The following is a 15,819-nucleotide window of genomic DNA, read 5'->3' on the forward strand; positions in this document are numbered from 1 at the left end:
CAAGATCCAAACTCTTCCCCAACCCCATATGTTAAAAACGTACCCCAGTCTCTGGATGAGCCGTCCACGCCAATTCAGATGTGACCCACTTCGTATCCATCAACGTTTCTAGAGAGAGAATTAAAAAAAAGTACAGTTTAAGACAAGGTCATTTCTACATAACATATGCTGGAAACCCCACTGGTTTGTTAGGGGGCTGGGGCTTGCGGAACACAAGGTCAAACTCACCCTGGAACCCATAGGAGAAAGAAAACCTTAGAAAGGAACAGGGGTGGCACTAAAGCCCCTTAACAAGGGGCGCTAAAGGAGGCCACTCCCCAACACTTTCTGCCTTGTCCCATTGCCTCCTACCAGAACAGCTAACGTTCCTTCCCTGAGCATCTTACACAGTGTGACGAACTCTGCATACTTCCCAAATTCCTGCATCTCAGGGAAGATCGACTGGGCATGTGCAGCTTGCTGCACTGCACCTAAAGATGTCTGAGGGAGCGAGAAGGGAAGCAGTGTCAGTTGCTGAGAGTAAGGAGGTGGTGATGGCAGCAGAGGTGGATGATGGAGGCAACCAACCCCATGCTAAGGATGGGGTTGGCCTCTTGCTATGGCAGGAGGTCTCCGACTGGTGGTTGTCTTTGCCCATCAGCACTCAAACTGGCAACAGGAGAGGAACAAACAAAAACCCCAGTGGCATCACCAACATCACTACATCACTTCTGGGGAAACCCAGAAGTGACACAGGGTTGCTCTAGGAATCACCACAGAGTCTATGGTTTTACCACAAAGTTTCCATTGATTCCTAGAGTCACCCAACACCACTTACAAGTTCCCCGTGGAAGTGATGCAGCAACATCAGTGACACTGCATGCTCCCCCCCTCCCATTTTCATACACCCTAATCCTCCTGCCAGTTACCAGGCTTGGGCTGGCAACCGTCTCCAAGGACATTGCCTCATCTAGCCTCAGGAAAAAGAAGAGCATAAACAGAACCTCTGTACGAAGGGAAGTTGGGTACGGCTTCCTCCCAATACCAGGAAGGAAAAACTTCCTGTGGCCACTCAACGGTCAGGGAAAGGCCCTTCCGCGCTTGCTCAGGAGTGCTCTATTACTACCTCCCAGGGCAGATCCCGGCACTAAAAAAAGTATCAAAACTTGGCACAAAACAAATGCTGGGAGAACATTTCCTAAAAGGTAAGGGCCCTCTCTAAGAAAAATTGGCTAAGGCCAGAAATGAGCAAGAAGGGCAGCAGGGACGACTGCAAGACAATAAAGGCCTCCACTTTGGCCTGGAGGAAGATACGGTCCTTTCCCTTTCAATTGTGCCATTCCCAGGAGGGATAAACCCAATCCAGGCTACTCACCTCCTGCCCACAACCACAAACTTTGCGCTCTCCCTTTCTACTATTCTGTTCAGGCCCAGAGAAAGGAAAGTCACCCTCCTCGTCTGCCTCTCTCGATTTATCAGAGCCGGCACGTATTTACCTCAGCTCAGGCTGAAAAGGCTCCTTCCCCCATGAGTGAGGCGGTGCTGCCTGAAGCAGGTTTATCCAGCCAGAGAAGAACAAGAAGCTGTTTCTTTCTGCCCTCCCTGCTGCATTGCTCAGGGTTTTTTTTCCTCTTTAACAGAGAGGGGAGAAGAATTCGACCGTCTGGCCGACATTCCAGCAGCAGAGGATTAGCAGACAAACCTCCCCGTCAGCATTCCCCCGAAGTCCCAGCCCCAGCCTCGAGGGGTAGAGTGAGAGAGGACCAGCTAACCAGATCGGGATAAGCCCCAAACAGTGCCAGGTCACTGAACGCCAGCCCGGAGTCCGCCACCAATAGGGGACTGAAGGCCAGTTCACACACAACTAAACACTGGAGGGATGAGAACACAGCTGGAGGGCACGCCGGGCAGGTCTCGACTTGCAGGAAAACAGCTGCAGGGTCGAAAAAGTTCACCACCAGCTTTGTCAGGAGAGCGTCCCAAAGAGGCCCCGATTCAGCAGTAAACATGCTTTTCACAGCACTATGTTCCACAATACCGCAAATACAGAGATATAACGGGAGACTGAGTTGAGAAAAACGGTAGGCACAGTACAGCTACCCAGACTAGGGGTGCTGAGATCCACCCCAGAAAAATTCCCTATAGGTCCCTATATGAAGCCAGATGACCCAACATAAAATTAGCAGCAACGGGGAAACGGTGGAGGGCACCACATTATTCTTTACCCCTCACCCAAAATATGGACTAATTGCCAGGGGGACGGACATCTCTATCATGAAAATACTGGAAGTCAAAAGACCCTAAATGACAAATTCCTCCAATCCAAACTAGGGAGGACGGTGTTCAGCTACTTTTTAATATTAACAGAAATTAAGTAATCTTTGATTAGATTTCCCACGAAATTTGTAGCTTGATAACCTGTGCCTCTGAAGACCAGTTAGCTATGGATCACATAAAAACCACATGCAAAAGGTGTAGATGCTACAGCCTCGGCTGAGATCTGCTGTAGTTTAAAGAGGCCCGATTCATTCCCATCTTTACACCATCCAAGTTACTCGCATTATTAAATCTCTGCCCTAACCAAAAAGAAAACACCTTGGCACCTGCTTCATGCCACGTGATCAGGAAACCGCCACGTAGTGGCAACTTCTGAAGGAGTCTAGCATAGTCAGCAGAATAGACCCACTCTCTTCACGGAAGTGCCGCTGGATAATTACATTGCGGAGGACTGGCCGACATTTGGCACAACTTCCATTTTGCAGCTTACTTAGCCTGGTGGTTAATCCAGCCCTGGATCCAGCAGCCTGCTAGCGGAGGAGAACAAATCCTTTGGCTAAAACGGCTTCTACTCAATTTGATGATGGAGAGGGACCGTGTTGACACAAAGCAGCTATCTGAATTTAACCTTTACAGCTCATGTTCTATTCACACCAAAGCTACGTAACGCCAGAAGGATCCCTTGAATTTTGTATTAGTTAATCCCAACCGTGTCTCCTGATTTGGCCTTTACAAGCTACCGCACCAATCAAAAGAACCCCTTGCAGAAGGAGTGAGTCTAATGTTGTATTGGCGCAAGAAGAATTGTTCCTTACTGTGGGTTTTGCTTTGCATTCCTCCAAGGGTATGTCAACCCTAACCCATGTCATATGTAAGCAGGGCTGCCAGGTCCCTATAACCTCCCAGCAGGAGGGGTTTACCGGTCGTGTGCTCTCCCTTCACACAGGCTCTGGTGCCTGCATGATGATGTCACTTCTGGAAGTGATGTTGAAACACCCATCACGAGAGCACTGTGCTCTGCGCAGGGCCGATCTGGCCCACTTGGGGCCATAATCAGCCCAAACGAAGCAGGCAAGCACTCCTGCAGCTGGTGCTAGGACATCACTTTCCGGAGGGGACATTCGTCACACACTCTGAGAGCGTGCATTCCACGTGTGTTCCCGGGGTGCCTGCTAGTGGTGGGCAGACTCTGGGGGACTTTCTACCTCCCGCTGATCACTGCCAGATTGGCAAGCAAGGGGGCAAACCCCGAGAGTCTGCCTGCCAATGGCGGGTACCTGGGAACCCTATATGGAAGTGAGATCACATGTGTTGGAGTGGAGCAAATCTGGGTAACACGTGGACACCTATAAACTTTCACATCCATCTGTAGTTGGTCTTGAACATTCTGCTCCTCACAGAAGATGCCCGTAATATCCAGAATCTCCTTGTGCCATGCCTCAACCACTGCCAGCCGCAAGCTAATTTTATTTTATTTATTTTTCTTTGATTGGTGACCCAAAGTGGCTTTTCACATTGTGGAACTACTGGCTATTTTAACAGGGTGCAATCAGAACTAGTGGATGAAAGAGGCCAACACTAGTGACTGAGAACTGGAAGTGAGTGTAGTTGGAGCTGCACAGCAACAACGCCAGTTGAATGAGATCAATGCCAGGTAATGCGGGAAAGGTTCTTGCAGGGATTGTTATCCAATGCTGAGCAGCCAGACTGGTCAGAAATTGGTGGAAAGATGGAGTCAGGTGTATGTGCAGAAAATGGGAGGGAGCAAAGTGGTTTCTTGAGGTTATGATTAACTCCCACAAAACCTCTTGCTGACTGGATATAAGGGAATGCCACAGCAGTCCACCCTGGTTGTCCCACCCTGCAAAAATGCATCTCAGAAAATCAATTGGGCCAAGCCAAGGATGGAGAAACATGAAATAAGAGCAAGGGAAGCTTGGGAAAGGGATGGGTTGGGAAGGACAAGCCATGCCTGGATCAAGATGGGTAGCCATGTTAGTCTGCCTGTAGCAGTAGCGGTAGGCTCTCCTCCTTTGGAGGTTTTTAAGCAGAGGTTAGATGGCCATCTGACAGCAATGCTGGTTCTATGAACTTAGGCAGATCACAAGAGGAAGGGCAGGAAGGATTACATCAGTGCTTAGTTCTCGTGGCCCCTTCTTACATGCCCAGGGTAATGCCAATCGCCACCTTGGAGTCAGGAAATAATTTTCCCCAGGTCAGTTTGGCTAGGGATCCTGATGGAGTTTTGTCATCTTCTGGGCATTGAGTAAGGGTCACAGTGTGTGTTTGGGGTGGGGGTGGTATTTGGGAATTTCCTGCATTTTGCAGGGGGCTGGACTAGATGACCATAGAGGTGCCTCCCAACCCTGTGATTCTATGAAAAGAGCAAGAGTCCAGTAGCACCTCTAAGACTAACAAAATTTGTGGTAGGGTCTGAGCTTTTGTGAGCCACAGCTCACTTCTTCAGACACATCTGGATCGTGAGTCATAATGGAGCAAACCAAGTCTTCTAATAATGGGGGAACCCCTTACATGGACTGCCTCCGTATCAGGCAGGCCAGTATAAGTCCTAGGGATACCAGGTCCCTCTAGCCTCCTGGTAGGAGGTGGGGGCCTGGTGCTTACTTTTCTTACTTCCCGTGATCTTCCTCGCATGTGCAGCAAAACTACCGCCCCCCCTCCGTCTGTGCAATGACATCACACACCCCCTTGCAGGCCAAGTGAATGGTGGTGGGGGGTGAAGGGTGAAAGTGGGGGATCCCTTACCCCCACCAGAGGAATGGGATCCCTAGTTAGTACCCATGCTGCAGACAAAATTTTAACCAGGGACTTCTTGCCTCACAAGTAACCCTCTTAGTTCCTATATTAATAGCATAAAGAGCTAGGAAAAAACATGGTTGCGGCCATGTACTGCCGTACGGTTATGGTGTACGGCTGTCCCTGGTATCTTGATAGCTGAGCATCAGTGACAGGGTGAGATTAATTTTCTTTTTTCCCCTTCTCAAGGGGAGGCTCGTAGAAGAATCTCACCTGCTAGTCTGGGTGTACCACCGTTACGGGTCTGAAGAAACATTTTCTTGACAGGCCTCGCCGAACAGAACAGATTGTACAAAGAAATGCCCTCCCCACCACCCCAAAAACGAAAAGGCCAAGCCAAAGGCAGTCTCTCACTCACCAGCCTTCCCTGTGACATTTCATGCTGGTAGACAGCACTGCTCAGTATTTCAGGAGCGTCAGAGAAGACGCAGCAAGACCATGTACACACAGCGGATTGGCACAACAGTCCTTCAGAAGGGACAAGCAAGCACTTGGACATGTCCTACAGTGTCACACGCTCGTACCAGCCCTGTACACTTAGAAGAACAGCCAGCGCTTCGCCCCTTTTTACATAACCACCACATTAGCCTCCAGATTCCAAAAGCGGAGAGTCCAGTAGCACCAGTTTCTTCTTACCCTCCATGCATCTGACGAAGAGAACTGTGATTCTCAAAAGCTTATGCTACAGTAAAGTTGGTTAGTCTTAAAAGTGTTACTGGACTCTTTTCGATTTTGCTACTACAGACTAACACGGTTAACTCCTCTGGATCCAGATTCCAAAAGTTAAACCTCATGGGATTCCAACGTACAGGAACCTTCCCTCTTCTGACCCAACAAGGACTCCCTGGAATAAACCCCCTAAAGCACATCATAGAATTCTACGGTTGGAAGGGGCTTTATAGACCATGAAGTCTAACCCCCTCCCCAATGCAGGAACAGCCTAAAGCATCCTCGACAAGTATTCATCCAGCCACGCCTTGAAGACTGACAATGAAGGGGAGCCCACCACATCCCTAGGCAGTGAATTCCAGTGCTGGATTACTCTAACCATGAAGTTGTCCAGATGGTGCCTTCCCTCCTGTAGTTAAAACCAATTGCTTCAAGTCCTATCCTCTGCAGCCAACTGGAACAGCTCCCTTCCCTCCTCTAAGTGACAACCTTTTAAATACTTAAAGAGAACAATCCTGTCTCCCTTCAACCTCCTCCAAACTAAACATTCCCAGGGCCCTCAGCCTTTCCTCGTAGGGCTCAGTCTCCAGACCCCTGATCATTCCTGGTTGCTCTCCTCTGCACCTGTTCCAATTTATCCACATCTTTTTTGAAGTGAGGCCTCCAGAACTGCCCACAATACGCCAGGTGGGGCCCGACTAAGAGAAAAAGTGAAGGATTTCTGGGCTGTCAACCCATCAAGGGGCAAGGTTTCGTAGCTTGTGTGTGTACTGCAAGAAAATCCATCCGACAAATCAAGCTCACACCGTTCACTGGACCTTTGCTCACCCATATGGGCTACCTGAAGGTCTTCTCACCTACATGATTCTATCCAAGCCCCCTCCCAGGTCACCTACACAGCGCCTGCTCTCTTTCTTCCTTCAAATCCTTTCTCAAAACCCATCTCTCCTTCCTCAACTCAGCTGACACAAATCCTGAGGATAGTTTCAGGTGAGTCGCCGTGTCGATTTGTAGTAGAAGAGCAAGATCTGAGACAAACTAGTCTTGGTCTTTAAGGTGCTACTAAACCCTGAAGATATGTCAGTGACCTTTGACCTTTCCCTCAGTTAGGTTGGATCCTGCACAAGTTTTCCAACGACAGATAAGGGAGATTATTTTCAGGAGATTCATCCCTCCCATAACAGATCCCCAGATATCTTTTCATGCTGACCCTAGCGGGGGGGGGGTCTCTCAAGATGAGCTTGGGGGGGGGCATTTTGGGCTTCAGCAAGTGGAGGGAGATACAAAGTTGAGCTCTGCTGATGGAGATCCTTCTCTCCACAGACATTTTGGGCAGGATCCAGGGTATTAACTCTCCCAGCTGTTAAAATTTAGGCCGTAAGCTCCCGGGGGTGGGGACTGTTATTCGTTGAGGTGACTGATAGTTTGCCAAATGCCACATACATGGATAGGGAGGTGTGTATGAAACAGCAGCACCAACTTCGGAGTGTCCCAGACTACCTCTGGAGAAGTCCGAGTAGCCTGGGAACACCCGGATATGACCAAGCAGAATTCTGGAGCGCCGCACAAAATGCAAACAAACTCTTCCCCTGGGCGCTTGAAGCCTTCCAATCACGCAGGCAACCATGTTGCGGATTGCCTTGGCTAAATACATTTCCCATATGATAAGATGGGAGGGAAGCCATTTGCAATCCTTTCTTCACATCTCATCGTGCCCCAGGATTTAAGAATCCAAAAGTAGTTCCCTCTCCATTCCAGGGGATAAGGAAGGAGCAGCTGCTGTGGGAGGAGAAAGATCAAGGCAGGACCTGATGAAAGCTCAAGAGGCACGCTCCAGGAGGAAAGCGTCACAACTTCTGCCAACCACACTCAGGCCTGTTCTACACAAGACAGCCCAGCACTTGGGTAAAACTATTCCTGGAAAGTACCACTTCAGACAGTGGGAGTCAGGGGAATGCATGACTGAATGTTCCCTTGTATTTTTTTTTTAAAAAAGATTTCCCAACACACAGAGATATCAGGGAGATGCAATTCCGCTTTCTCCCCATTGTGCTAATCTTCTCTGTGCGGGTATTATTTTTGCAGGGACATATTCACACATGCCACCCAGATCTCCTCGCTGAAGAGGCACACTCCTGAGACACTATGAGATCTGGCATTTCAATAGAGCCAATTTGTACTTTAAATTTTGAATTCAGGAACACAACGATCCTTAAGTACAGAGGACAAAATGAGCAGGCAGCAATCTCCGCGGTCAACAGCCTGCGTGTTTCAATGCCTGGCTCCCCGTGCATTAAGCACTGGAGAGGCAATCAGGGAAGGGTCAGCTCCCATTATTCTGCCTTCACGGCAAAGAAACCCAGCTGTTTAAATGCATCGGCCGTTCCCTGCAAGACGCATCATGTACTTTGCCATTTAAACTTGACCACTTGCTAGACCCTGTTTCGCATGATGACGTGAACGGTCCTCCAGGCACATTATTCGAGCGTGCCTCTTATCAGCTGCTACGTTTAAGGAGCCTGCACCCCTAAAAAGGTACTGCTTGGTCCTTTAACCTACTGCCCCCCTTTTCTCAAATTTCTTGTTACCAGTTTAAGTCTTTGCCACTGAAACAGAATTGCCAAACAGAGAGAACAACAAGGAGCAGCCCCAGGGAACCAATTTACCCCACAGCCGGAAATGCGGAGGCTTTGACAGCCATTCCCTTGGTCACCTAGGGCAAGTAAGAACTGTCTCCAGGCAACCAAGAAAGAGAAGCCCCTGTCAACTGGAAAAGCATTCCCCCATCCAGCTCCTCGTTGTGACATAAATTGCTAACAAAGGTATATGTGGGCAGACAGCTTTTGTGAGCTATTTAATGCCAGCAGAATTAAGGACATGCCTTCAGTATGGCGAATACATGCCAAGAGAAAGTGCTCATTCTTAGCATTTTGAGGCATTTGTCTATCTCCCTCTCCACCCATCTCATGGCAGGTAGAAGCTGCTACCTAAATTGCTGTCTATTTGTTCTGCTTCATCCACCCTGTAGGGAAGGGGGCAGACAGAGCTCTGTCCTGGGAGAGTTATAACAAAGCCAACCAGAAGCAAGGAGCACAAACTTCTAGACTTCCTGTCAACCTTGCCTTTCCGTTCAGTGGCCGTCCAGAGGGCGAAGGCGACATACGCTCACAGAGCAGCAGTCTCCTCAGGAAATGTCCTTCTTGCAGGTATGTTCAGCCAGAGAACGTGTCGATCCGTGACAGATGCCGCATTCTGACAGGAGATGCGCTTTCTGAATCCTGATTTTGTCAGAGTTCGTGCGCTTCATCTGAAAGACGGACGTTGAGCAGAAGGCACAAAGCCTACCACACAGGCTAAAAATAATAAGATTTTTTAAAAAACCCTTCCTGATGGAAAAATAATTAGAAATCGTGGCAACCGGTCAGCCACATAAAAAGCTTGAAAACAAGAGAAGGGCCAGAAAAAGATTCTTTCAGCCACTCCCTAGACTAGTGTTTTCCAGCTAGGGTTTCCTCAGGACATCGTCTGGGGTTCTGTGAGAAATCGTTGAATAAATATATATGCGTATTCTGAAATATCATGAAAAATACCAAATAGCCCTCAAAATATCACAGTTATTAAGGTTATATTTAGTCCTATTGTGTCTATATTCTTGCAGAGTACTGACATTAAAAATGACATAATTCAGCAGCAACTGAATAGCTCTCCCTACTGTCCACTTTTTATGGCCTATGCTACTGAACTCGAATGTTGTTCTGCTACTACCCACCTGAAACTATGTTCCCCTTGCGCCTGAGGAAAAGCTCGTTGATCCAAAGGAAAGCACCACGGTGAAGCGAACCCATCCACAGGATACAATAACAACAATAGTTGCCCTTCAGGACAACTTAACACCCACACAAAGCAATTTACAAAGTGTTTTATTATCCTCATGACAACCACCTTGTGAAGTGGGTGGGGCTGAGAGAGCTCTGAGAAGCTGTGACTGACCCAAGGTCATCCAGCTGGCTTCAAGAGGATGAGCGGAGAATCAAACCTGGCTCTCCAGATTACAGTACTGCTGTTCTTAAGCACTACATCAAATGGGCTTCAACCAATTTAGTCTCAAGTGGGTTGCCCCTCACCAAATAATTTCAGGATTTCTGCAGCCAGGCATGCACCAGATGGGCCCTTCAGACTTTCGGTGCATCTGCAGAACAGCACCACATCCCAGTAATATGCCAGGCACCCTCTGAGTTTCTAGTTCTTACTGCCTGAACCCATAACAAGGGTTTTTTTTCTCGTTGTCATTGACAACCATGATTTTCTGTTACATCTGTTATCCTACATTGCTATATGTATTCCCTGATGGTGTAATTTTATGTTACCTTTTGGGTATATAATACTTGCTGGCAGAGCTTTTTTTCTGGAGAAAGAGGTGGAGGAACTCTCACCCAGGGCAGCTCCTGGGAAGAGGTGATGTGCCTCTCGCTACATGTGTGATGCCATCACTTCCGGGAAGTGATGTTATCACGCAGGCTGTGGCTGCCCCGGGAGCTCTCCCGTGCTCAACAGGGGGCCCAATTCGGCCCGGAACAGGCCAAATCCGGCCCATATCAGGCCTGAATCACCCTGGAACAGGCCACTGTGGCATGGGAGAGCACTCCCCCGCCCTGCAGGAGCCTGATCCGGGCCATTTCAGGCCCAAATTGAGCCAAAATGGGCCTGAAATGTGCTGCTGCCACATGGGAAAGCACTCCCCTGCTGGATAGCAGCCCAATCCTGGCTGTTTCAGGCCTGATCCTGGCCGTTTTGGGCCCAATCCTGGCCATTTGGGACCCAAATTGGACCCAAAATGGCCCAAAGCAGCCCAAAACAGCCAAGATTACTCCCCTGCCTGGCAGAGGCCCAATCCTGGCCACTTTATGGCCGATCCTGGCCATTTGGGGCCTGAACTGGGCCGTTTCAGGCCCAAAATGGAAGCAAAATGGCCAAAATGGGCCCAAAATGGCCCGGATCATGTCCGAGTCGGCCTGGAACAGCTGTCAAACTGCCTGAGATGCAAGTGCCACCAGTTCTGTCTTTTAAAACTACGCTTCCCGGCTACCATTGCTTCTGCCTACATTTGACGAACACACACCGAGGTGTCTCATGTAGAGAGACACCTGCTCATGGCAGCTCACAAAATAAAGCAAGAAGAAAAAAAAATCAAACCATTAAAAGCCCAGCCAATAAAACCTCTGAGTATCAAAGAACATAACATACCTAGCAACCCAAAATTCCCTGCAAGAGCCATAAAGGTTGAAGCAGACTGTACAATTAAAAAGATCAAACACTAGTTAAAAGCCAGAGTGAAAGGAAATGTTTTGCCCTGATAGTTAAAAGAGAGTGTGGCAGATGCCAGGCAATGGGAGAGGGCATTGTACAAGCAAGGTGCCACCACTGAGAAAGTCCTGTCTCTGGTTGCCACCCGCCTTGCCTCTGCAAGTGCAGCTACAGAGATCAGAGCTTGTGAACTGGATTCCAACTGGCAGGCTGGACAGCACAGGAGGATGGGGTACTTCAGTACTCCAGCCCCAAACTGTTTAGGGCCTTGTGTCTGCAAACAGATGGGCAGCCAGTGAGGATTTTTCAGCACAGTACCCTGGCTGCTGAATTTGGGACCCACTGAAGTTTCTGGAGAGTTTTCAAAGGAATCCAAAAACAGACAGCATCACAGTAATCTAACGGGATGTTCATGGATTACTGTGGCTGGATCACACTTTTCAGGGAAGGGGCAGCTGGTGGAGCCACTAAAGCTGGCAAAAGTTGCTCTGTGCCACAAAGGAGGCCCGAGGGGTGGGAAGTAGCCCTAAGCTACAAACCTGTTCCTTTGGGGGGTGCAATCCCCTTCAGGACAAGATCCAGAGGGGTTACCCGTGTTAGTCTGTAGTTGCAAAATAATAAAGAGTCCAATAGCACCTTTAATACTAACCAACATTATTGAGGCATAAGCTTTCGAGAACCACTGCTCTCTTCATCAGATGCATGGAGGGTATGAAGAAACTGGCCAGAGATATATAGGTGGTGAGGGGGGGGAGGGTGCAGGGAGTGAGGGCCATGTAAATGCAAATCAGTTGCAAAAGTCATGAAAGAGGTGGAGTGTACAATCCAGGCTGAGTGTGACCCCCTCCCCTCCACGGCAGAATCTGAATAGAATGCCTGAAGGCAGTTACTTTTGATAATGAGATAACCATTCAGAGTCTATACAACCCAAGTCTGACTGAGTCAAATTTACATATGAATTCCAATTAGGCGGCTTCCTGTTAGATTTTGTTTTTAAAATGTTTCTGTTGAACTATAGCGACCTTTACATCCTTGATGGAGTATCCTGGTAGATTGAAGTGTTCTCCTTCTGGTTTCTGGATATTGCCATTTTTGATGTCAGATTTCTGTCCATTTATTCTTTTGCTCAGAGGCTGTCTGGTATATTATATATAATATATGTAATATATATACGAGCTAGCTCCGCCATCCTAGAGCAGCTTTGTTACTGACCAGCCTATGAGAAACAGACACAGGCCCATCCCATGAAGCCCACATAAGTGTGTGTAAAGTGCCATTCAACATATGGCAAGCTCATACAACTTTCAAGGCAAGAGATGAATAGAGGTGGTAAGCCATTGCCTGCCTTTGTGTAGCAACCCTGGAGTTCCTTGGTGGTCTCCCATCCAAGTATTAACCAGGGCCAACCCTACTAAACTTCTGAGATCTGCCAAGATCGAGCTAGCCTGGGACATCCAGGTCAGGGCAGCCCATGTAAGAAACAGACTTCGCCTGGTACATAATCCAATGGGAACTTTGGAGAGGCCTTAGGCAGAACGTCAGTTGTGAGATGTTTATGTCATTAGATTGTAAACCATTATATACCTTTTATATAGCACCTTAGGCGGTTTTTTAATTGAAAGGGAAGCTTAATAAATTTTATAAACAACAATAAATGCAAAGGAGAAGGACTGACCGACCAGCCTACGAAGCAGAAACACGTGAAAGGGAAATGGATAGCTGGGCTTTTAAAAAGAAGTCAGGGGCTAGCCATCCTGCAGCCCCTTAAAGGCAGAGACCACCAATGAGGCAGAAGGTAATAAAGCCGTGCAGCTCAATCAAATTGCAGCTCTATTGCTCCCGTTGTAAAACTGGCAAAATTGTAAAACTGGTTCGGGCATGTCAAGAGGGATGGGGGTTTGATTGCTGGGAGAACGGAAGGAATTTTTTCCAAAGGAGCCTATCTAGGATTTGAGTCCAGTGGATCTCAGAGACTACCAAGACTTTCTAGGTGTAAGCTTTCTCTTTCTTATTAAAGAAATTTATCACACACAATATAACAAGCACAAAAATAGGCACATGAGATAAAAGTTTTAAAATTTCGTATATAACATCCTAATAAGTAACATCTTCACATTCTAATAACCAAATTCCCCCTTATGTTATCAGAAGTCGTTCGCAACTTGAAGATGTAACTTCTTGGTCATAGCGTACCACCAAAGCCCATATAATCTTCATACCCTTGAGGGGAGAAATTTATCTTAGTCTAAAAAAAAAGAATTATTTGTAATAAGAGATGGGCATGAACCAGGGAAAAAACGAATTGTGTGGTTTGTTGTGTTTCACGAACCACGGACTTTAACGAATCTTCTCTGGTTTGCGGACCAGTTCGTTTAGTTCATAAAAATGTCATTTCCAGGTCAGCAGAAGGTCACTTCCGGATCAACAGGAGGTCTGCAGAAAGCCCATCCCCCGTTACCTAGGAAACTGACTGATCAGCATGAGCCTGTCTGCAATGGCAAATCGAAAAACTAATCAAACGAACTGGCCTAAAGTTCATGGTGGTTTGTCAGAAATGGGCTCTGACGAACTGCCGGTTCGCAAAGCATAAACCAGTCCTATTTGTGCCGAACTTTGGTTCGTATTTCGCTTTGTGCCCATCTCTATTTGTAATTCTACCCATAACATAGTTGTGCCAAGATCAAAAAGAGTCCAGTAGCACCTTTAAGACTAACCAATTTTATTGTAGCATAAGCTTTCGAGAATCACGTTATCTTCATCATGGAGGGCAGAAGGAAACTGGTCAAATATAGAGGAGAGGGGGAGGGGGGAGGAGAGGGGGGATGTAAACAACTCCTTTGATATGGAGATGCAGACAGCTCCTTTTGGTGTGGGGATCAGTTTGCTTGTGTAAAGGTTCAAAGGAGTTTGCTGTGTTAGTCTGTAGTAGTAAAATCAAAAAGAGTTCAGCAGCAGCACCTAGACTATCCAATTCCACGGCAGCACAAGCCTTCGATAACCACAGTCCTCCCCACCAGATGTAGTTGTACCAAGGTTTCTCTTGTCACAGCGAGATGGAGGAGGAGAAAGATGATTTCCATCTAGCAGCTATAGTGAATCTGGCAGCAGCTACCAATAAGGAGATGAGATTTAGAGACAGCAGTTCAGAGACAGCAGAAGAGGGCCAAAGATCTAACAGGGTGTAAGCTTTCAGGAGTCAAAACTCCCTTCTTCAGACATGGGAAGTCTGAATCACAATAGTCTGGAGTAGGTCACTAAAAAGACTGTTGGTGATTATAACCCTCCAATCCCATCCCTTGTCACTGCAGTTGCCGTCTGACAGGGAGGGCGGTCTAGAAATGCAATACATAAATAAATAAATGGCAAGTTTTTCAGAGGCCACAGCATGGTCATCAGCCACCAAGAGACTCGTCAAACCCTTGGTTAAACGGAGTTGGCTCTATGTTGTGTGCGCATCATCAGCAATCATAAGCCAGACTGAGACAGACCAAAAGTCAACAGTAAACTGTAGCTCGGTTGGTAAAAGGGCAGTTTTTGTAATTTGGTCCTTGAAGAGGTCATCACTGGCAGTCAAGGGGCTTCGGTCATTCAAATAAGTTCCACTGATATGCATCCGACATCTCCCTAAAGAATTGGGGAGGCTTGTCTTACATTCCGGTTGAGGAACATCTGACAAAATTCCAAGGATTCTCAGCATTTCCCAGAATGCATTTGCAAGACCCCTAATCTCATATCCGGGCTCCGTACAGAGAATGGCAACAGGATTCTATGTTTTGGGTTGACATGAAAGTGAAGTGTTTCCTTTTTGACTGCATCGACTCCTTTTTGAACGCATCCTATGCTCCGCTGGGCTACATTTTTATGCCTCCTCTTGGTTACGTCCCCAGGTTTGGATCCTGCAGACCGATTTGACTAGCGCTAACACTTTAATACAGCAAAAAGAGAAGGGACAGGAGGTGAACCCAGTAGGGGAGATAACTGTGATAACCACTAAAACAGTTCAGTCCATGGATAGGAGACAGTACTGTGCAATGGTTAGAGTACGATCTGGGAGAGCCAGATTCAGATTCACCCTCTGCCATGGAAGCTCGCTGGGGGAATGTGGGCCAGTCACTTTCTCTCTGCTTAACCTACCTCACAGAGTAGTTGTTGGGAGCAGGGCTTTTTTCTGGGAAAGAGGTGGTGGAACTCAGTGGGTTGCCCTTGGAGAAAACAGTCACATGGCTGGTGGCCCCGCCCCCTGATCTCTAGACAGAGGGGAGTTTAGATTGCCCTCCGTGCCACCAAGTGTGGAAGGCTATCTCAACTTCCCTCTGTCTGGAGATCAGGGGGCGGGGCCACCAGACATGTGACCATTTTCAAGAGGTTCCGGAACTCCGTTCCACTGCGTTCCTGCTGAAAAAAAGCCCTGGTTGTAAGGATAAAATGGAGGAAGGGAGAATGGCGTAAGCCGCTTTGGGTCCCTATTTGGGAAAAAAATAGGGTTCAACTCTCGAAATAATTCACAATATGGCTCTTGCTGAAGATTAACGTTGGCGGACCAGGAGCGTAATGAAGGGAGCTGCCCATAAACAGGATGGGTGGATCTCATCAATGGTGTTTTGGGCCCCGGAACTTGCTACACTCTGAAATGCGAGCAGGAGCACTCAAAGGGGGCATGCCTTGGAGAAAGAAACAATCTTTCACCAAGAGGCTGATCAATGGCCATGTTGACCAAAGGGAACTTCCAGGCCCGCAGACAGTAAACACACGGAAGAAACAGCAGGGAAAGTC

At 47.8% G+C, this 15,819-nt stretch overlaps 1 protein-coding gene across 1 annotated transcript in view; it reads right to left on the reverse strand.

The window, feature by feature from the left end:
• Positions 1–15,819, reverse strand: part of EPHB3 (EPH receptor B3) — a 111,201-nt gene that overhangs the window by 64,880 nt on the left and 30,502 nt on the right. The window contains exon 2 of the mRNA XM_054982390.1: positions 44–108. Within this exon, the coding sequence (XP_054838365.1) occupies positions 44–108 (65 nt within the window). The remainder of the gene's footprint in view (positions 1–43; positions 109–15,819) is intronic.

Source organism: Eublepharis macularius, chromosome 6 (genome assembly GCF_028583425.1).
Source record: "Eublepharis macularius isolate TG4126 chromosome 6, MPM_Emac_v1.0, whole genome shotgun sequence".
NCBI classification, from domain to species: Eukaryota; Metazoa; Chordata; class Lepidosauria; order Squamata; family Eublepharidae; genus Eublepharis; species Eublepharis macularius.